Source organism: Pempheris klunzingeri, chromosome 2 (assembly GCF_042242105.1).
Source record: "Pempheris klunzingeri isolate RE-2024b chromosome 2, fPemKlu1.hap1, whole genome shotgun sequence".
In the NCBI taxonomy this organism is placed as follows: Eukaryota; Metazoa; Chordata; class Actinopteri; order Acropomatiformes; family Pempheridae; genus Pempheris; species Pempheris klunzingeri.
In genome coordinates, this window is record NC_092013.1 from 10,247,186 (window position 1) to 10,265,054 (window position 17,869).

At 42.0% G+C, this 17,869-nt stretch overlaps 3 protein-coding genes across 5 annotated transcripts; 1 reads left to right on the forward strand and 2 right to left on the reverse strand.

Moving 5' to 3' along the window:
• Window positions 1-280: 280 nt before the first annotated feature.
• Window positions 281-5,108, reverse strand: myl6 (myosin, light chain 6, alkali, smooth muscle and non-muscle). The gene is made up of 6 exons (XM_070838363.1): window positions 5,033-5,108; window positions 4,715-4,742; window positions 3,038-3,181; window positions 2,211-2,384; window positions 2,005-2,082; window positions 281-625 (listed from the first exon to the last, which is right to left on the reverse strand). Exons 1-6 carry the CDS (start codon window positions 5,033-5,035, stop codon window positions 597-599), a joined length of 456 nt encoding a protein of 151 aa, XP_070694464.1. The 5' UTR covers window positions 5,036-5,108; the 3' UTR covers window positions 281-596.
• Window positions 5,109-5,898: 790 nt separating this feature from the next.
• tsfm (Ts translation elongation factor, mitochondrial) lies at window positions 5,899-9,913 on the reverse strand. The gene is made up of 6 exons (XM_070842356.1): window positions 9,818-9,913; window positions 9,345-9,497; window positions 9,083-9,211; window positions 8,845-8,967; window positions 7,722-7,803; window positions 5,899-6,427 (listed from the first exon to the last, which is right to left on the reverse strand). Exons 1-6 carry the CDS (start codon window positions 9,863-9,865, stop codon window positions 6,033-6,035), a joined length of 930 nt encoding a protein of 309 aa, XP_070698457.1. The 5' UTR covers window positions 9,866-9,913; the 3' UTR covers window positions 5,899-6,032.
• A 2,024-nt stretch (window positions 9,914-11,937) lies between these two features.
• endou (endonuclease, polyU-specific) lies at window positions 11,938-16,082 on the forward strand. Of its 3 annotated transcripts, none has more exons than XM_070842330.1 (9): window positions 11,938-12,025; window positions 12,143-12,265; window positions 12,355-12,477; window positions 13,806-13,992; window positions 14,083-14,288; window positions 15,107-15,220; window positions 15,314-15,420; window positions 15,512-15,654; window positions 15,739-16,082. In XM_070842330.1, the coding sequence occupies exons 1-9, from the start codon at window positions 11,968-11,970 to the stop codon at window positions 15,857-15,859; spliced, it is 1,182 nt and encodes a 393-aa protein (XP_070698431.1). In that variant the 5' UTR covers window positions 11,938-11,967; the 3' UTR covers window positions 15,860-16,082. The 3 variants fall into 3 exon arrangements, with proteins under 3 accessions (XP_070698431.1, XP_070698439.1, XP_070698447.1); XM_070842338.1 differs by having other exon boundaries at window positions 13,809-13,992; XM_070842346.1 differs by having other exon boundaries at window positions 13,812-13,992.
• The last annotated feature ends 1,787 nt before the right edge of the window (window positions 16,083-17,869 follow it).

Consider the following 17,869-nt stretch of genomic DNA (forward strand, 5'->3'; position numbering starts at 1 on the left):
TCACACTGCATTTCATTCATAAAGTTCAAGATTATTACAATTAAAATTGTATCCATACTTACACAATTGTAATATTTTCTTGATATTTAAACAATATTTCTCAGATATTGTATTGATGTTTTACTGATTAACATTTTCCTAATATGATATTTTGTAATATGACTGTGGTACCATCTTTACCTTGTAAAGAAATATTTGATTTAAGCAGAAGACTCACAGGCTGAAAGACACTTTGGAAACCAGAATTTTTATTCAATACTGTTAAATATAACATGTCACCTTATCATGTCCATCCAAACGAGAAAAAAAGAGCTTCTGACTAGAAGACTGAGAAGGTTTGATTCACAAAGACATAACAGGTGAGATCAAAACGGAAATGTTACTGCCAGTTGTACCTGCGAGGCGGAATGATGTTTGGAAAATGAGATGACATCGTTTATTCACATTGGACATAAAAGGCACTTTTGAAATAAAATTAAGATGTCAAAGAAAAAGAAAAAGAAAACTCAGACTTGTTGGAGGTAGGATGATGTGGATGAAAGGGCAAGACGAGACAAACAATACAAAAACATTCAAGCTGTGAGTGTCCGAGATCCTCAGCCGCTCATCACCATCCGCACGAGTTCTGTCACGAGAGAGAAGAGAAACAACACCAGGAGGTGAGAGCAGGAAACATGAAGGGACTGTAGGAGAGAGAGGTTAAAGGTCAACAGATCAGAAAACACCACCAAGGGGTCAGAGGGTCTTAAAGAGAAACCGGTCAGTGTTGTTGGCAAATTTAGTCAAATAAAGAAATAAATCCCTCAGTGTGTGTTAATACAGACAGAGAAAACTGAGTTCTCCTGCTGTACAATCTGTTTTACTAGTGACTCAAATGGCAGCACTGGTGACCAGGAAGAACTACAGGCTGTCAGCTCGGCTGTCTTTAGGACAGTGCATCATGGTAAATGTAGGCACTAGGGATGTGCATTTCAAGTAAAAATACTATTAGATAGTCACTGTGAACTACCTTTACCTTCACCTTTCACCTTACTTGTGGCACAATTACACGTTTGAATTAAGCGTTTGTATTAAAGCAGACGTTGAGTCTTCAGACATCTTCTGTCCACCCAGACCAAACGCAGCTGTGGGAGGGCCGATCGCCCCAGGAGAAGGGGAGAGAGAGCCGGGATCAAAGCTAAGCTAAGCTAAGTCAGCTGGTACCTCAGGAGGCTTCTAGCTAATGTCCGGTTGTGAAGGTTGTATCCGGATCGACATCGAAATGGGACTCAGGCTGCCTGAGCAACAAAAAAAAATCAGAGACGGTTTGAGTCCACATGTTTACAGAGGCCTGACTTCATCTCAGCACCCCGGATCAATCTACTGCTCCTGACAGGTGTACTACCTGAAGCCGCAAAAAAAAAACTATTCGATTTTTTACAAGTTAACAACTATTAAAATATTAAATCCCTAGTAGGAAGTTCCGGCACAGCTCCGTGAGCAGGATAACTCAGCACTGAGGCATCTATTGCTTCAACGGACTACATTTACCATCAACAATGATTGGACATCCACATAAAAAGTGGCACAGTAAGCAAGTTTCCTGTTCCGGTTATGGGAACATATTTTCTTTTATTTGTTTGGCTGTCACTTTTAGCTTGACATGTGTGAGTGACTCTAGCTGACGTATAAGTTAGTAGAACAGCTACCCTGCACTGCTGCGTGTTAAGACGTGCACAAACTGTCTCCTTTCCTCACTCACTATCTAGATAAATGCGAGCTCAGCAGTGAGGAGGACCTTCAAAGGTTTGCTCATACCCTACATGATGCAGCGGACAAATGCTGTGAGCAGGAGCACCGAGTCAGTGAGCATGTGACACAAAGACTCATGTTGTTTTGTACATCCACAGCCGCAGTGTCACATTTCCATGTGACACGTTACACAGAGCAGCACTTGATACAGTCTGGGTTTATTTAAGCTTTTAGGCATCTGAGTACATATTTATGTCTACGGTGCAGTTTTACCTTCATAGTTAATGCAGCCATTGGCGTCTTCATGTCCCGCTAAAAGAGTCTCCACCTCCTCCTCGGTCATTTTTTCACCTGGAACACAAAGAAGAATTACTGAGTATTTTAAGTCGCAGTAAAAAAAAAAAAAAAAAAGGACGTGATGTGATTACTAGACTATACTAAGGATTAATCTTTGTGTTTTGCAGGTTTTGTAGACTTACCCAGCGTAGTGAGGACATGACGTAGCTCTGCTCCCATCACTGTGCCGTTTCCCTCCTTGTCGAAGACACGCAGACCCTCTACGATGTCCTCAAAGGAGCCCTGGTCCTTGTTCTTAGCAATGGCCTGAAGCATCGGCAGGAACTGCTCAAAATCCAGCATCTTGTGGTTCATCTCTGCAGGTGAATTAATAACAAATGGAAACATAAAAGTGAAGTCTTTTTAAAAGAGCTCCAGAACTGTACTGAAATTAGTGAATTTGTATGGATGTAAGGATGCTTGCACAGGATTTAGAGAGCCTCTTTTCTGTCCCAGCAGGAGCAAAAGATTTAAATACAGATGCAGTTTTCACAAGATCAGTGCTTGAGGCCGAAGGCCCATTTATTAATGACATGTATCACAGCATATTCCCTTTGTCATCTTCCAGAACAACAAAAAGAGAAAATATACTTTAGAAAACAAGACCATAGTTGTATCAACTATTTGATTTTTTTTAAAATGTAACAATAATTAAAATATTATAAAATCATGGCCCATCCCTAGTAGGAAGTTCCGGCACAGCTCCGTGAGCAAGATAACTCAGCACTGAGGCATCTATTGCTTCAACGGACTACATTTACCATCAACAATGATTGGACATCCACATAAAAAGTGGCACCGCTTTCCTTTAAGTTTACTGTTCTGGTTATATTACTAAAAGAAATGCTCTGCTCTTATCTGTACAGCAGTTCAGCACACACAACAGGCCTAACTGTGAGCCAAAGCAACAATAATGCAGTGGGCTGAAATTGGGTCTATTGTAGTGGCGCCTGGTGACTCAGAAGCTTGCCTTCCAACTTGGGGTTTCCCAGGACCTTGAGCACCTCTGCGTTGACGGGGTTCTGTCCGAGGGCCCGCATGACATCACCACACTGGCTGTAGGTGATCTTCCCCTCCCCCGTCCGGTCAAACAGAAGGAAGGCCTCCTTGAACTCTAATACAGAGACAAGAGGGGAAGAGCTGAACATTAGGTTGATGAACGTGTTGTTTGAGCGGAGGAACAGCTGATGACACTGCACACTTTGTTAAGACAGCAGACGCATGCAGGCAGGAGCAGTTTCCCCACACGGCTGCGTAGGCTGATATCTGATCAGCTGATGCTGTTGTGACAATAATGCATCAGAAACCCTGAACAAAGCTAGCTTAGTGCAATTGCACTGGTAAAATTTCAACATGACAGCTGAATCTGAATCTGAATTTACTACAGCCCCTAACTGCACCTGCATGATTGCATACAGACCAAGTGCAGTACAATGAATGGAAAAATATTCTTTAAACAGGAGCAGAACTTGGGAGGAATGAAGTAGAGTGGACAGATCAATAATCTTGTTGTCAGTGTTGATACTAAAAATGGTTCCATCTCACTTTTGATGACGTTCTGGGAACCATGAAGGTGATCAAACATGAACTCACTTGTTTGAAGAACTGTCAACTATTGATGATGTAATCACCTTATAAATAATGACACATAATGGCTCTTTCCTGCCTGATAGTTCAGTAACAGCTGTTCAACTTGGTATCAGATGAGAAACAAACACACTGTGCTTTACTGTGCTTTGTTTGGAGATTAAATCTACCAAACTCCTCAGCGCCTGCAGCTAAACTCGTCGGTGTCAGTGGGTGGGGGTGAGGGCGGGCTGGCGGAGGTTGTTGGAGCAAAAACTATTCATAAAGCCACTAGAGCAACACTTCTGTCATGTTGAACAGACACAAAAAAAGTAGCTGTGGTCCTGGATAAATGGCATCCTGTGCACACAACATCTACTGCCCGTCTGCCTGTACGATCATCTGTTGCTCTCCCTGAGGCGTCTTCCATTCATCCCCCCGTTAAAGGGTTATTTCGGAGAGTTTTTCTTATCTAAATCAAGACTTTAAGGATAGACGGTGTTGCGCTCTGTGCAGATTGTAAACCCCCTTGAGACAAACAGTGATTTATGATTTTGGGCTACATTCTATCTGGTCTAACAATCTGTAGCTGTTCTAGAGAGAGCCACAAAAGAATAGCATCAGTGTCCTTTTCCACACCTTCAAGTATAACAGAGATGAAAAAGTCTGGGCCAACACCCTGATCCCCTCACTGCTCTTTGCTAAACACAAATATCTCCTTCATCATGACTGCTGACATGTCAGACATTCACTGCATGCAAAGACACCAACATGCTTTACTCAGTTAGTCTTCTGCAGATTAGTACGCAGCTCTGTGTGGCGTGAAATCTGTCCAGTGTCCAGTGTGAGTCGTGACGAGCACTGAACACAGCAACACTGAAGCTCACACAGATTAGATGATGTTTAATTCAGTCTGGCTCAGCCTGTCGTTCCCGTATTGAGTTACCTGAAGGGATCCAGTGGTTTGCAGACAGCTACAGGGTCAGAGTAACGACTTCAAAAGGGTGCGTAGCGATGAAGATACGGTAAAGCCGTGACAAATGAATGAAGCTTTAACCTTTCTGATCAGATGTTGACTCACCCATGATCTGGTCCTCTGTGAAGTCAGACTGGTCGCGGCGGGGTAAAGAGGCACAGTGGGGATGAATAAGAGTTAGACAGGCTGGATAACGGACTGGCATTAGTGTGGTTTTGAAATGCTTTAAGTTAATCCTTCTGTGCTGAAGCACAGTTGGGGAAAGGATGGTGGCTAAAGGCTTAACGGAGCAGCTAGCTTAACGCTACCTGGGTTTGGCTAAAAATCATCGAGTGAGCAACGAGGCGCTGACGCTTCAAACAATAAGTACATTCTAAAAGCATCGGTGTCCCTACGTTAGTCTGGAGTGATGTGTGAGCTCACCATGTCTCTGTTTGGCTGCAGGTCGGCAGACGGACGCTGGACTGTTTTCCTCACTGAGCTGTGAGCTCCACACCGGCTTCACACGTCACAGATGATGTCACCGCGGGTCGGCTAGCAACAGCCAATCACATGGTTCGATTTCACTGACGCATCGGTGCAGGGGCGCAGCGACAGCCGCTGGGCGCCACAGTAAGTAATAATTATCGTGATGCTACTAATTAAAAAAAGCTTCTACTAATAATAACTGATTACTGTGACTTTTGTGGGCTATTTCCTGGTGATAATCACATTAACAAAGGTTTAGCAACAAAACAAAGGGTAGTTAGTTAGTTTGTTACGGGTTAGTTAGTGTTATTACATGGTTTTGTTGAATTCTCAATGCCTATCGGTCAATTCCAGCATTCTACAGTCTGTTGCATAGTCAACTGCTACCATGTATAAAAGACCGTTTCTATGGATGCCATTTTGAAAGCAGAAGTAATAAAAACAATAAAATTGTTCTTAAGTCAGTATTTTGTGTCAAATTCTTAACTTCATAAGTATGAGGCTGTGTAAAAAGCAGGATAATGTACAGTGATCTGAGGTCATTATTGCAATCACTTTGTTGGGGGTTTGTGATAATGACCAGCATTGTGTGCATTATCCCTTATAGTAACTAAGAAAACATGAAAAAATATGAAAACTGACAATGGGTTAGCACATTCATTGGGTCAACGGATAAGGAGGATTTTCACATGGACAGAACAAGACTTAAAGTAATAATTCAAAATACAGATATAAAAGAATATGGACCAAGATTTCAAGAAAAAAACATTTTATTTTTGTATTGCTGTAATTTCATCAGACACCAAAACTGGTAGATCTAAATATTCTGCTTTCAAATTCATGATGACAGTGTGTGACTGAAAATGTAATTGAGAATAAATTGGTAGTTGTATTTCATCTGCATGTGAAACAAAGATACAAGACAAATCCTTCTGGATAAATTATTTCCCTCTCTTCATTTTTCGTCTTCGCCGACTGTCTCGCCACACTGGAATCGGACAAAGTCCAGCACTCGAGCCTGGTGACCCCTGAGGAACTGTGCCACAGTGCTGCTGGGGTCACTCAGGAAGGTCTGAGGCAGCAGGCGTGTCTCACTTTCGCCGCAGGGCAGGTCATCCATGTTGCCCACAGACAAAGGTGCCTCTCCCACTATATGTTGTCCCAGTTTACGTCCTAGAGATTCCCGCTCTTCCTCCTTTCCACCCTGAAATACAACAAGGGCACCGTAACGACCCATGGCCACCTCAGTCTGTCCTTTCACACCGCCGTGTATGTACGAGCCGATTTGCCACTCGGCAGGGATGCCCAGAGTCACCGCCCGCTTCACTGACATGTTCTCACCGAGGCGACCTGAGAAGAGGGAAACGCGTTTCATCAATGAATGGTGCAATGTACTGATTTCACCCAAACATGATTCATTTCACGGTACACAACAGTGCAAGAAGGTTCCAGGTTTCTGTGTGGAGGTTGTGTGCTCTCCCTGTGAGTCCTCCAGCTTTTTCCCACAGTCCAAACACATTCAGGTTAAGTTAATTATTTAGGTTGAGTGACTCTAAATTGCCTGTAGGTGTGAATGCGAGCGTGAATTGTTGTCTTTATGTGTGACCACGCCTATTGTCAGCTGGGATTGGCTCCAGCAGCCGCGAACCTTCAGGACAGGCGGTAATGGATAATGCATGAATGTTTATTTCATAGATATATTTCCTTTTAGGCTGATATTGACAAACAGTTGCTCATCTAGATATTAAGCAGGTACAGAGCAACATTGGGAAGTATTGGTGTTTGTGTCCACTTGATGAATGTAAGTCCAATATTTACTCTCTTTCAACTCTGTTTGGTCTCTTGAGGGAACAATCCAGCTCTAAATGCTCCCCTATGTTCACCTGCTAGTCAGCAACGTTGTCCGTCTGCTGTTTGATGCTTGACAGGTAGCATGAAGTGGGTTTTCTAACTTTTTTTCTCTGGAAACAGCTGCAGGCTACTGCGGCTGAAAACGACACTGTCTATGAGAGCGGTGAGATGGAACTAAAACAAATGAGCCGACACTCGGTACTTGTTCTGTAAAGCTGAGACGAGCTTAAAGATTTGGGTCTTCGTTCTCTGTAGGTTCATCATTAGGAGAGACCACATTCACATTGTTTTCACATTGTTATTTGATACCTTATCATAGAAATATCCATTATAGCTGCTATAAAGTAAGACATGTTCTGCTTAATTCAGTTATTGCCTACAATCCTGTTAAATATTTAGAAACGAAGAGAGTGAATTCAAAATAGTAAAATCCAGTCATCAGATGTCTTCAGAGCAGCAGGTCATAAGTAGTCAGTGTCTCTATGTACATGGGAGCATAAGCACTTAAGTCAACTTACAGTAAATAAACATTATGTGGAATTACCAGCTCAGCTGTTCACAGGATCTTTTCTTCTATTGTGCCCTAATGATGGCTTTTTACATTACTTGTAGTATATTAATAAAATCTGGCAGTGCTGGGAAGATTTTCAAAGTAAAAACAATGTGGATCACGACTCGACTGATGACTTCAAGGTGCAGGAGGGACGTGTGATTCAAACAAAAAAAACAGCTCAGCTTTAGAGATAAATTGAGCTGTGTCACTTTAGAAAAAAATAAACATTTCCTCACTGACCTATTGTGAGCGCCACCCTGTCAGCAAGTGAGGCTCCTTCACCCACACTCAGTTTGCATAACTCATCACCAGCCAGGACATTCTGAAAACAAACGCAGTAGGTTAGCGGAATAGCAGTAGAGCAAAGGAAACAGGGCTAATGCGCTCTGACACCCGGAGAGAACAGAGCTGCATACAGTCGTATATTCTTCCCCATCTGCATCAGCCTCTAGAAATCTTATGCTGCATTTCAGAGAGAGCAGAAAGTCTAAGTCATACTTGGAAAACGATTTTGGAAAATGCATCATACTGTTATCCTATGACACTTTAACATGGAGTCACACACAGTAAACACAGATCTAATATATACTAAGCATCCGCTACACAATCAACTTTATACAGTAAATGAGAATGAAGCATGGAACAATGTACAATATTTGCCAACTTTTATAACTTCTCCTACGAAGCGATAACAGCTGTTTTCTAGCAAGGCTATCAAGATTCAAGACTTATTTCTGCTTCCAAACAGGGTGCATGACAGAAAAAACTTCAGCAACCACTTGCATCGATCATTATTCCCACACAACCCAAAACATCTCATGAAGGGATGGTAAAAACCAGAGGACGGTTGATCCATTAAGGGTGAATAAGTAGTTCTGTTTAGACCACTTTCACTAAATTAGCTCATTCACGTTGGTTTAAAAATGTCTAATAAAGTTTGTGCACATCCCCTAATCCAAAAGCAGGTTTAAAAGAAAGATGCAGATCACTGATGACAGAGACAAAACACATTCCTACATTGTAGTTTTATGACCACCACAGGCATTAAATAATCACAACAAAGTTGCAGCTTAATCATTTAATGTCTTTTGTTAAAAATGCCTATTATATTGATCTGGCTGCATTGTAAATTTCCCTGTCTCAGGACTATTTTATAGTACTATTATAAATAAGGAATATTTAACCTTAAATACAAACATGTGCAGAATATAATCCCCACACATCACTACAAGCAGCGACTTGTGGCCTTTTTACATTTTTAGAACAAAATGACGTGAAATCAAATTATGGGAATTTCCAATCTCCGGGTCTACATGAACAGAGAGGTTTTCCCTGTACTCCTGCCCTCCGTTTGTGGATTTACCTTCACGTATCCTGTTTGGCTTTTGGTTTTATTCCGCTGGTGATCCATGGTGGCAAATGCCACATCCTTCACCAGCTTTTGGAAGTTCTCGTTACGGGCAACAAAGTCTGTCTCACAGTTCACCTGCATCAGACAGACACGTAGAAAGACAGCAGATATCGCTAAATGCCATCAGGTCCAACAAACTGGAAAGTGATCAATGGAAATGATAAATTAAACTGTGTACCACTGGCCTTACCTCCACCATAACTGCAGCTTTATCTCCAATAAACAGGCCAATCAGACCCTCTTTGGCTTTACGACCCTCCAGTTTGCTTGCTTTGCTCCAGCCCTCCTTCTGGGCCTGCTCATGTAGCCACGACTCTGCCTGAAAGTTTGACAAATTACATCAAAACCAGTCACACCGGCAGCTGACTCAGCAGTCACTGTGGTTAGAGATATATTGCTGTACCACCCCTGACTTGTGAGAGCAGGCAGAGACTGAGACAGGGCGAGTTTACCTGTGCTATGTCATTATCAAACTTCTCCAGAGCTTTCTTGCAGTTAATGAAAGTGTAGCCGGTGTTTTTCCGCAGTTTCATCAGGAGGGCTTTCTCAGCCGCCAGAAGGTGACAACCTGTGTGTATCGACTGCACATGCTGGCAAACGCTGACCTGAGGATGACAGACAGGAGAAGGTGTAACATGCAGTGTGTAGTGCAACTTCAAAAAGCCCAGTGAGCTGTGGGCTTACTCTGCCTTCAGAAGACAGTCAGATGTATAAAAACTTTGTCAGAGCAAATATCACCCTATAAATATTCTCCAGAGATTAAATCTATCCAGCATGAAACAAGAATGAATGACAGAGCTAACTCTTTGAAACTGACCCTGTACTGTTGGCTAGTAAATCAGAAAGTAAAGGAAGCTAACAAACAACTAGCTCATGACGGCTCTATCTTGAAATAAAAAAGCCATGACAAAGTGTAAGTGCTCACCTTTGTAACGTCTCTTGTAATTGTGCGGAATAAAAAGGTTAAAGACATCCTTACAGCCTGGAGAAGTGAGAGGTCTTATGAAAGCTCAGAGTGTCATTGAACTGCACGCTGTGTACGGAAGCCCCGCAGGACCAGAAGAGTGGAGTTTCCTCCTACTGCGCAGCGCCCTCTACAGTTCAGGAGGACAGCTGCACTGTGTTAAAGGCGTATCGAGGCAGCTGCTCTGATCTCAGTGACTGAACCCGTGTTTAAATAGTACATGTTGGTATTGTTTCAGTGGGCTAAACAAAGAGTTTAAACGTGGTTATCAACATGCAGAAGTGGAATGTGCGTTTGCTCAAGTACTTTACTGTACGCAACATTTCAGAGGGAGATATTGTACTTTTTTTACTCCATTACATTTATCTGACAGATTTACTCACCAGTCACTTTAGGAATTAAGATTTTTCCACACAAAACACATTAAATACTTAAATCAAAGCACCCAACAGTATGTATCAGTACAGCTGAAATGATGAGTCCACTGATTATTGGTCGATTGACAGAAAATTAATTGCCACTTGTTGATAATTGTTTTTCATGCAAAAACATTTCATGGTTCCAGCTTCTTTAATGTGAAGATGCTTTTTTTAAATTTTATTTTAATTGTTTCAATTGTTTTAATAATGCTGAGGTTTGGACTGTTGGCTGGACACAATAAACCATTATGAACATGTCACTTTGGGTACTTATGACCAGAATTTTTACAATCAGTTGATTAATGGAGTTAATAACCAACTTTTCCAGATTAAACAGATCAATCCATGATGAAAATAATCATAGTTGTTTCCATCCATCTTAGCCAACTAAAATCCTGCTTTTAGATGAATGCACGAGTTCTAATAATAATCTAATAATCAAATATCTAATGATAAGACGGTCACATGGGATTGTTTTTCTGATTTAAGACTTCAACCTTTAATAATTTAAGTACATTTTCCTGATTATACTTATGATACTTGTGATGAAGTATTTTCACAGCGTGGTATGAGTATGATCCTCCACTGATTATAAGAACAAATGAGAAAATATTACTTGTAATATGAATCTTACAACACTGATATTGTGGGTAAAATGTATTCAACTGTACATGGATGGTGTCCCATTTTCTCCATCTTTTCTAACCCACCAGTGCAACCTGAACTGTAAACTGTTATGGGGCAAGAACAACAATTTAACTTATACTTCTCTTTATTGGAGATAAATAGTGATTTAAACTGCAAGGGGCCGAAAAACTGAGACAGCACTGCTCTTGCTCTCCTCTTAAGTTCTCTCTGATGTTTAGAAAAAGAAAAACAATCACCAGGTGTTTTTTTAAATTATTTGGAAGCATTTGAAACCCTCAGAATATAAATAAATAAATTTCCCACTTTGTTTAACTCAAAGGATCTACGTGCATCTCTGCTGGATGGTATTTGCAGTGGGAGCATGTGACCTCAACATGACCAGGCACACTGAGGCAGGTGAGCTATTCTGAGTTATCTTATATAAACCCTGAGAAATACAGCATCTGGCCTCTCTGTCAGCAGATATAAGAAAAGGTCATCCTGTGTCAGTGCCTTCATCTAGATTGCATTTTGTACTGGACAATCTTAATTTTTGTCTTTTTTGTAAATGATTCCAATCAGTTGTTATTTGTTAATTATTTTAATTTAAATATTATTAATTATCAAAAAAAACATCCAAGATGGCAGTCATTATCACAGCCCACACCGTGATATGGTCGTGTTTTGATACATTTAAGTGTCGTCATTGTGCCAAGCAGGTGTTCACGTTCACAGAGAAGAGATACAGAGAAAGTTTATTGGACTTTTTAAAATATATCATTGAAGTTTTGACTTTGTTACAATGCTCTGCTCTACAACATGGAAATCATCCACCCTTTACAAATGACCATTAGCGTTATGAACAATACCGTGTGAAGAAAATGTGACATCTGACAGCACATTTTATCTGAGAGACATGATCGCGGTGAAGTGACTGACACCCTGACTTATGGGCTGGGTTAATGTGAGCGTCGCCTTTGGATTGGTCAGGTAAAACTTGGTATAAAAGGGAGACCATAATAACAGTCAGTGCAACTTGCTTTTTCAGGTTGCAGCTGAGCTGAGATGAAGGTCATTGCTGTCCTTGCACTCTGGGTGACCCTGTTCTACCAGGGATACAGCAGTAAGAGACGTTCTCTGCTCTATTATCACCACAACCAATATTACAGATTTACGCACAACTATGTAATATAGTTACAGTGCGGTGTCGTTAAGATGAAATGATCCTGTTGATTCTCAGACTCCCTGGACTCGTGTCAGGGTCGCTGTGGTTTTGGAACAGACAATAGTTTCTCCTGTCAGTGTAACCCGTCCTGTGAGCGCTACAGAGACTGCTGTTCCGACTACACTGAGATATGTAAAGGTGAGTGACAAAAGCAAAACTCTTGTGTCATAACTAATCATTGACACATTGTAGACTTTTTGCTCTTGTGACATTTATGTTCCTTGTAGCTGGAGCCACATCCTGTAAAGGCAGATGTGGGGAGAAATACAACTCACAGAACGAGTGCCACTGCAACTCCAAGTGCACGCAGCATAAAAACTGCTGCAGCGACTACGCAGAGCTCTGTGACAGTAAGACCAAACACGTGTCACCCATAGCTGAACCCGCTTCACGTGCCACACAGTATATCAGCAGTGTTGGTCAGCTAGTTTCTATCTGTTAGCGCTGCTCCCTCCTGAACCTTCGCTCTATTTGTAACACCTGGCCACCTTCACATGGCCGACAGTGAAATCAGGCAGTCGGCAGTCAAACTGAAAAAAAATGTCTGTGAGATGTCAGTTCAACTCTCTCAACTTCTCAGATGGTTTCATTTAAATAACTGTTTAAGGCTCAAATACATCAATTAATACAACATTTCACAAAAAAAAGAAAATATTGGAGAAAAGTACATAAGTGAATACAAATTTCTCCTCTATCCTCTTCACATGAATCATCTTATCACACCTCATATTTATCTGTTGATGGCCTTATTCCTGCATCGGGAAACTAAACTACTGAACTGTATATAAGGCAGTTTAAATGATCCAACTCCTGTAACAGTAAAATGCTCCTTAAGCACTGATGCACCAGTATTATTAATGTAGTTTATTAGAATAATGTAAAGTGTGAAGTGGCCGTGTTGCTTTAACCAATAGTGTATATAATATATCATTCACAGGGGAACTTTTACGTCTTGATATCAGTACTTTTACTTAAAAGTAAAGGACCTGAATATTTCTTCCACCACTGTTGGCTTGTAGTCAAAGCTTCTCCTGGTCAGTATTTGACCAGCAGGAGTCACTGTTGTGCTTTACAACGTGTTGTAAGTAAAAACAGGTTTCAGTCACTCTCAGCTCAGTGAGACAACACTGCAAAAAACATTGTTTTTTTTTGTGCACCAGTCAACTTTGAGTTTTCAGGCTATTTTGCTTCAATAACATGTCCTCTTTCAGACTGGAGGAAACAAAACGTCCAAAATACATATTCATAGTTTATAGTGTATTTCACTAGACTTTGTTTATTAGTGTCTGTAGACTTCTCCTACTTCTATTATTTTTAAAGGCTGTTTTCTCAAAAAGAGTTTCCTTCTCTCACTCTGATCCAGATGTCTACACCTCAGTAGAACTTACACACACCAAACTTGTTACTGTTTTGTCTGATTCATGGAGTGACAAAACAAGATGTCCAAAATTTCCTCTGTAAAAACCGTTGGTTCCAGTGTAACCTGCCTTTATCCAGTGTTCAGATATGAAAGTTATGAGTTCAGTTATGAAAATGTATGGAAATTGGCACATATTTAACTAGATAATGCCCTTTTAACATATTTAGACATTACGTTTCAGAAAACTTTTGTGAACGGCACTAACAAGACACAGACTGATTATGTGTGTGTGTGTGTGTGTGTGTACAGGTGACGGAGGAGGAGGAGGAGGAGGAGGAGGAGGAGGTGGGGGTAGTGTGATCACAGACGCTGAGCTCAAGGCTCTCTCTGAGACGCTTTATGCTCTGGATTCAAACAAGGCTTCAGCCTCAGAGTTGGTCATTGACCCTCAGGCTCTGGTGCCCGACTCTCAGACCAGCTCCCAGTCAGATCTCTCCCCTGAACGGTGGGAGGACAATCCTATTAGTGCTGCTCTCGATCATTGGCTTGACGTATTTGCTCCTTTTCTGTGTCATGTTTGTATTTTTGTTTCCAGCTTGTTCCTGTACCTGAATGAGGAGGCTCTGTTCTCCAGACCCACCTACGCTGCTCTCCTGGCTGTGCTTGATAACTACCACCGGATGACTGGACAGGTGGAGGACTTCAGTGCTCAGCAGCTGGCTGAGCAGGAAACCTTCCTCAAGGAGACCATGTCCAACACTGAGCTGGGCAGGGAGCTGTTTGCTTTCCTCTACACCAAGGGTAACTAGTCATGTTAGTGCTCGACTGCAGGGGATTTCAAAGTCTGACACTGAGCGCCCCAACTCAGATGAAATTTAGTCAGCCGTACCATCCAATTACCCCGTCTACTCTGCTGATAAAAATATTGTAAAATTATTCAAAAAAGGGTTTATTTTGGTTAAAATGTGTCAAATGAGCACCATTAAGGGCAGCACGGTGGTGCAGTGGTCAGTACTTTACCTCACAGCAAGAAGGTTCCAGGTTCTTGAACCTTTCTGTGTAGAGTTTTCTCCAGGTACTCCATCTTCCTCCCACAATCCAATCCTCTAATTTGCTCATAGGTGTGAGTGTGAGCATGAAAGGTCATCTGTCTCTGTGTGTTGGCCCTGTGATTTACTGAAGGACAGGCGGTATAGACAATGGATGGATGGATTAATAGTATGCTGTTATCAGTCCCTGTTTGCAATTCGTCCACAGAATCACAGACAGCCATAGACGTAGATATGTAGATGTTGCATTGACTGCCTCAGCTGTTGCTGCGATACCTCTCTATCGTTGCCGTATTGGACCGGGCAAGACTGACACAAGTAAACAGGGGAGATGGAATGGTTTTTGTTGGACTGGTTTACAGGCCAGTCTTGCTGGTCCAATATGGCTGCAATGTTGATGTACAATCCAGCGGCCACTGTGGCGTCTATGTCTACGTAACAAGTAGGTTACTTTGATGCTGAAGAAAACTTAGAAACACAATTGAAGTTTTGCAGTTATAAGGAGCATCTTATCTACTCCTTACTCTCTCTGCTCTAGTGTTTTTAGTGTATGTTATTCTGTGTTTTAAGGCGTCTATGCATCAGAGGAAGAGTTCATTCAGGACCTGAAGATGATGTGGTTTGGTCTGTACACCCGCAGCAACAACGTGATGGACTCCAGCGGCTTCGAACACATCTTTGCAGGTTTGGACAGAGCAGATTTCTTTCAAACAGCGCAGATGCTTTGCAAATATATTTTTTTTCTTTGCAATAATTTACAAACACATTGTGTAATAGGAGAGGTCAAGAAGGGTAAGGTGTCTGGTTTCCACAACTGGATCCAGTTTTATCTTCTTGAGAAGAGAGGAGAGCTGAATTACTACAGCCACAGCTTCAATGGGCCTGTAAGCATCCAAAACACAGACCTCAGTTTTTATACTCCGACATGTGTAGCACACGCTCCATATTCTCTTTCTATGTGTCACTTGCTCTTAGTGGACTACCTACCCTGATGTCATTGGGATGCAGTTCATGTGGGATGGTTACTTCAAGCAGGTCGGCTCTGCAGTCATTGGCTGCAGCCCTGAATTTGACTTTGCCTTGTACAGCCTCTGCTACATCGCTCGCCCCGGAAAACAGTGAGTATATCTACATGTCCTGGGATGGTTTCTTACATGTGAATCTTTTCTGAGTTAGATTTTTTTATTGTCTCTCATCTGCAGGTGTCGTCTGAGCCTTGGTGGGAAGGAACTCATTATTCAAACCTACACCTGGAATAACTCTTACTATGGTGACAGGAAGAAGTTCATCGGCTCTGCCTTTCCTGCAACTCCCAGGAACTGAAGCTGCCATACCAGTCCCTAGAAAACTGGGGAATATTTTAATTTCACTTTCATTGAATTGACTAGAAGTTAGCGCAATGAGAGAATGTATAAGAATGACTATTCTGTTCAAAGGTGTCACACTCTTCACTGTTGATCTGCCAATTTATAGTATAGACAATTAAAGAATAACAGAGAAACAGGCAGAGAAACGCTGTTTCAAACAATAAACAACTCAATGAGGATTCTGCTTGTGTTTCATTAGTCTATAAACGCTTTGAAAAATAATATTCCTGCTCAGTTTAATGGTTACAATATATGAGGTGATGTTAGTGTATCGCAACATCATATTTTTATTCCCAACATGTCTCAACAAAGCAAAGAATAGATCTCCTCATTTTGCTCCATTCCAGAAGTGGCCCGCTCTGACACACGTGTACCCACTTGCTTAAATAAATCAGTAAACCAGACAGTGGATTAATCTGCAGTGTGGCCCCTCTGAGCTGTCGAACAGTGCAAGAGAATGTGGTGCCCTCCCAGGGGCACGATCAAACTGTGCCTAATGGGGCAAAAAAATGGGCCTTTACACACCCTGAGCGCGCACAATACTGACACCAACCCTTCAGCAGTAAGAGCATGTGTGCATCTGACACAATTGCTTATTGTCTCATAAAACAGAAAAACAAAAAAAACAAAATGCAGTCTTTTGCAGTATGAACTATAGAAACAAAAAGACATTAACAGATCCTGTTCTGCTTGACCTGCTTCAAACAGTAGCCACCAGCTAAACCTGTTCTTATCAGCTGTCCATAAAGCTGTGTGTGTAACTCCCCAGTGTGGGGTTAAGTGTGGTTGTGTGTGTGCGTGTGTGTGTGTGTGTATGCGTGTGTGTGTGTGTGTGTGTCCAGCTGGGATGGGGGTTGATTTTACTCTTTCACTCATCTGGGGTGACTAACAGGATAAATTCTGGTCTGCCGACAGAACAGGGGGACACACTTGCAGCCCTGTTTGAAGAAAGTATTACAGGAGATGGATCTGCCACTGATCCCATTGTCCACCAGTCTGTGTGCATTCATGCAAAACAAGAGCACAAGACCAGTCAGTTCGCAGGAAAACTGCAGCCTTCAGCGATTCATCTGATTTGGGCCTCACATGCATTCAGTGCGTTGGAACAACATGACAATAAAGTAGAATTTCTCTCACTATTTTGTCAGAACATATTACGTTTTCTAAGCTGGTGACTCTAGAAATTAGAAGAGTAAATCTTCTCTCTTTTCACTCTGCCCTCTTTTTAAAGCCCCAGTGGAATCAAATTAAATCACAGTGGTGCAAATAAAAGAAAAAAAAAGATTCAATTGTTTCTTTTGTCACTCACACAACTTCATAATCGAATTATAGCTGGCCACCCGCCAGCGTGTCCTCGCATCTCCTCCAAATGGGCTCCTCCTGGCAGATCTCGTGAGCCACCTGACTTTTGTTTTGTAATTATATTATCCCGCTCTCCCTTTAGCGTGTTGTGGCTAATGGCTGCGCGGGCTAGCCCAGCTGCACATGCAGAAACAAAGCTGCTTATGGGGCCAGACAATGGACCCGTGGAAAAGGGACGCCTGAAGGCGGTCAGCCAATGAGCACGCACAACAGGGGGCCAACAGAGGGTTTAGGGAAGGGTTAAGGGGGTTTAGGGGTTCAGGCAGAGGGGGGTGTCTACTTCACCCAGTGGTGGGGTCCATCAATGAGATGGTTAGGAGGAGGACACATGGTCAGCATCACCCCTGTCTCCCCAGGGTCGGTCTCTGGGCTGGAGGGAGGTTCAAGTTTGGCTTATATGCCGGCCATTTCTAAAGTTGATGTGGGACCATGAAATACAGAGCAACGTTCATTCTGTGAAGTTTTTTGTATGCTTTCTGAACCATTTGATGGCCGTATTGTCATTGTTGTTATCAATAGTACATGTTCTTAAGTGGATACAGACGTGCAGAGTGAGAGATACGTAGTAGTATAGCTCATAGTATTGCTGCAGTAAAAGTTTATC

Excerpts from the sequence above, each read along its gene's own strand:
- myl6 (XM_070838363.1), bottom strand. Across the intron at positions 3,182-4,714 it reads CACAGAGGACCAGATCATGG|AGTTCAAGGAGGCCTTCCTT; the intron begins GTGAGTCAACAT and ends TCTCTGTATTAG. Across the intron at positions 2,385-3,037 it reads GGGAAACCCCAAGTTGGAAG|AGATGAACCACAAGATGCTG; the intron begins GCAAGCTTCTGA and ends ATTCACCTGCAG.
- tsfm (XM_070842356.1), bottom strand. The coding sequence starts at position 9,865 with ATGTCTTTAACCTTTTTATTCCGCACAATTACAAGAGACGTTACAAAG. Across the intron at positions 8,968-9,082 it reads AAGCTGCAGTTATGGTGGAG|GTGAACTGTGAGACAGACTT; the intron begins GTAAGGCCAGTG and ends TGTCTGATGCAG. Across the intron at positions 6,428-7,721 it reads CAGGGTGGCGCTCACAATAG|GTCGCCTCGGTGAGAACATG; the intron begins GTCAGTGAGGAA and ends CCCTCTTCTCAG.
- endou (XM_070842330.1), top strand. The coding sequence starts at position 11,968 with ATGAAGGTCATTGCTGTCCTTGCACTCTGGGTGACCCTGTTCTACCAG. Across the intron at positions 12,026-12,142 it reads GTTCTACCAGGGATACAGCA|ACTCCCTGGACTCGTGTCAG; the intron begins GTAAGAGACGTT and ends GTTGATTCTCAG. Across the intron at positions 15,221-15,313 it reads CTTCGAACACATCTTTGCAG|GAGAGGTCAAGAAGGGTAAG; the intron begins GTTTGGACAGAG and ends ATTGTGTAATAG.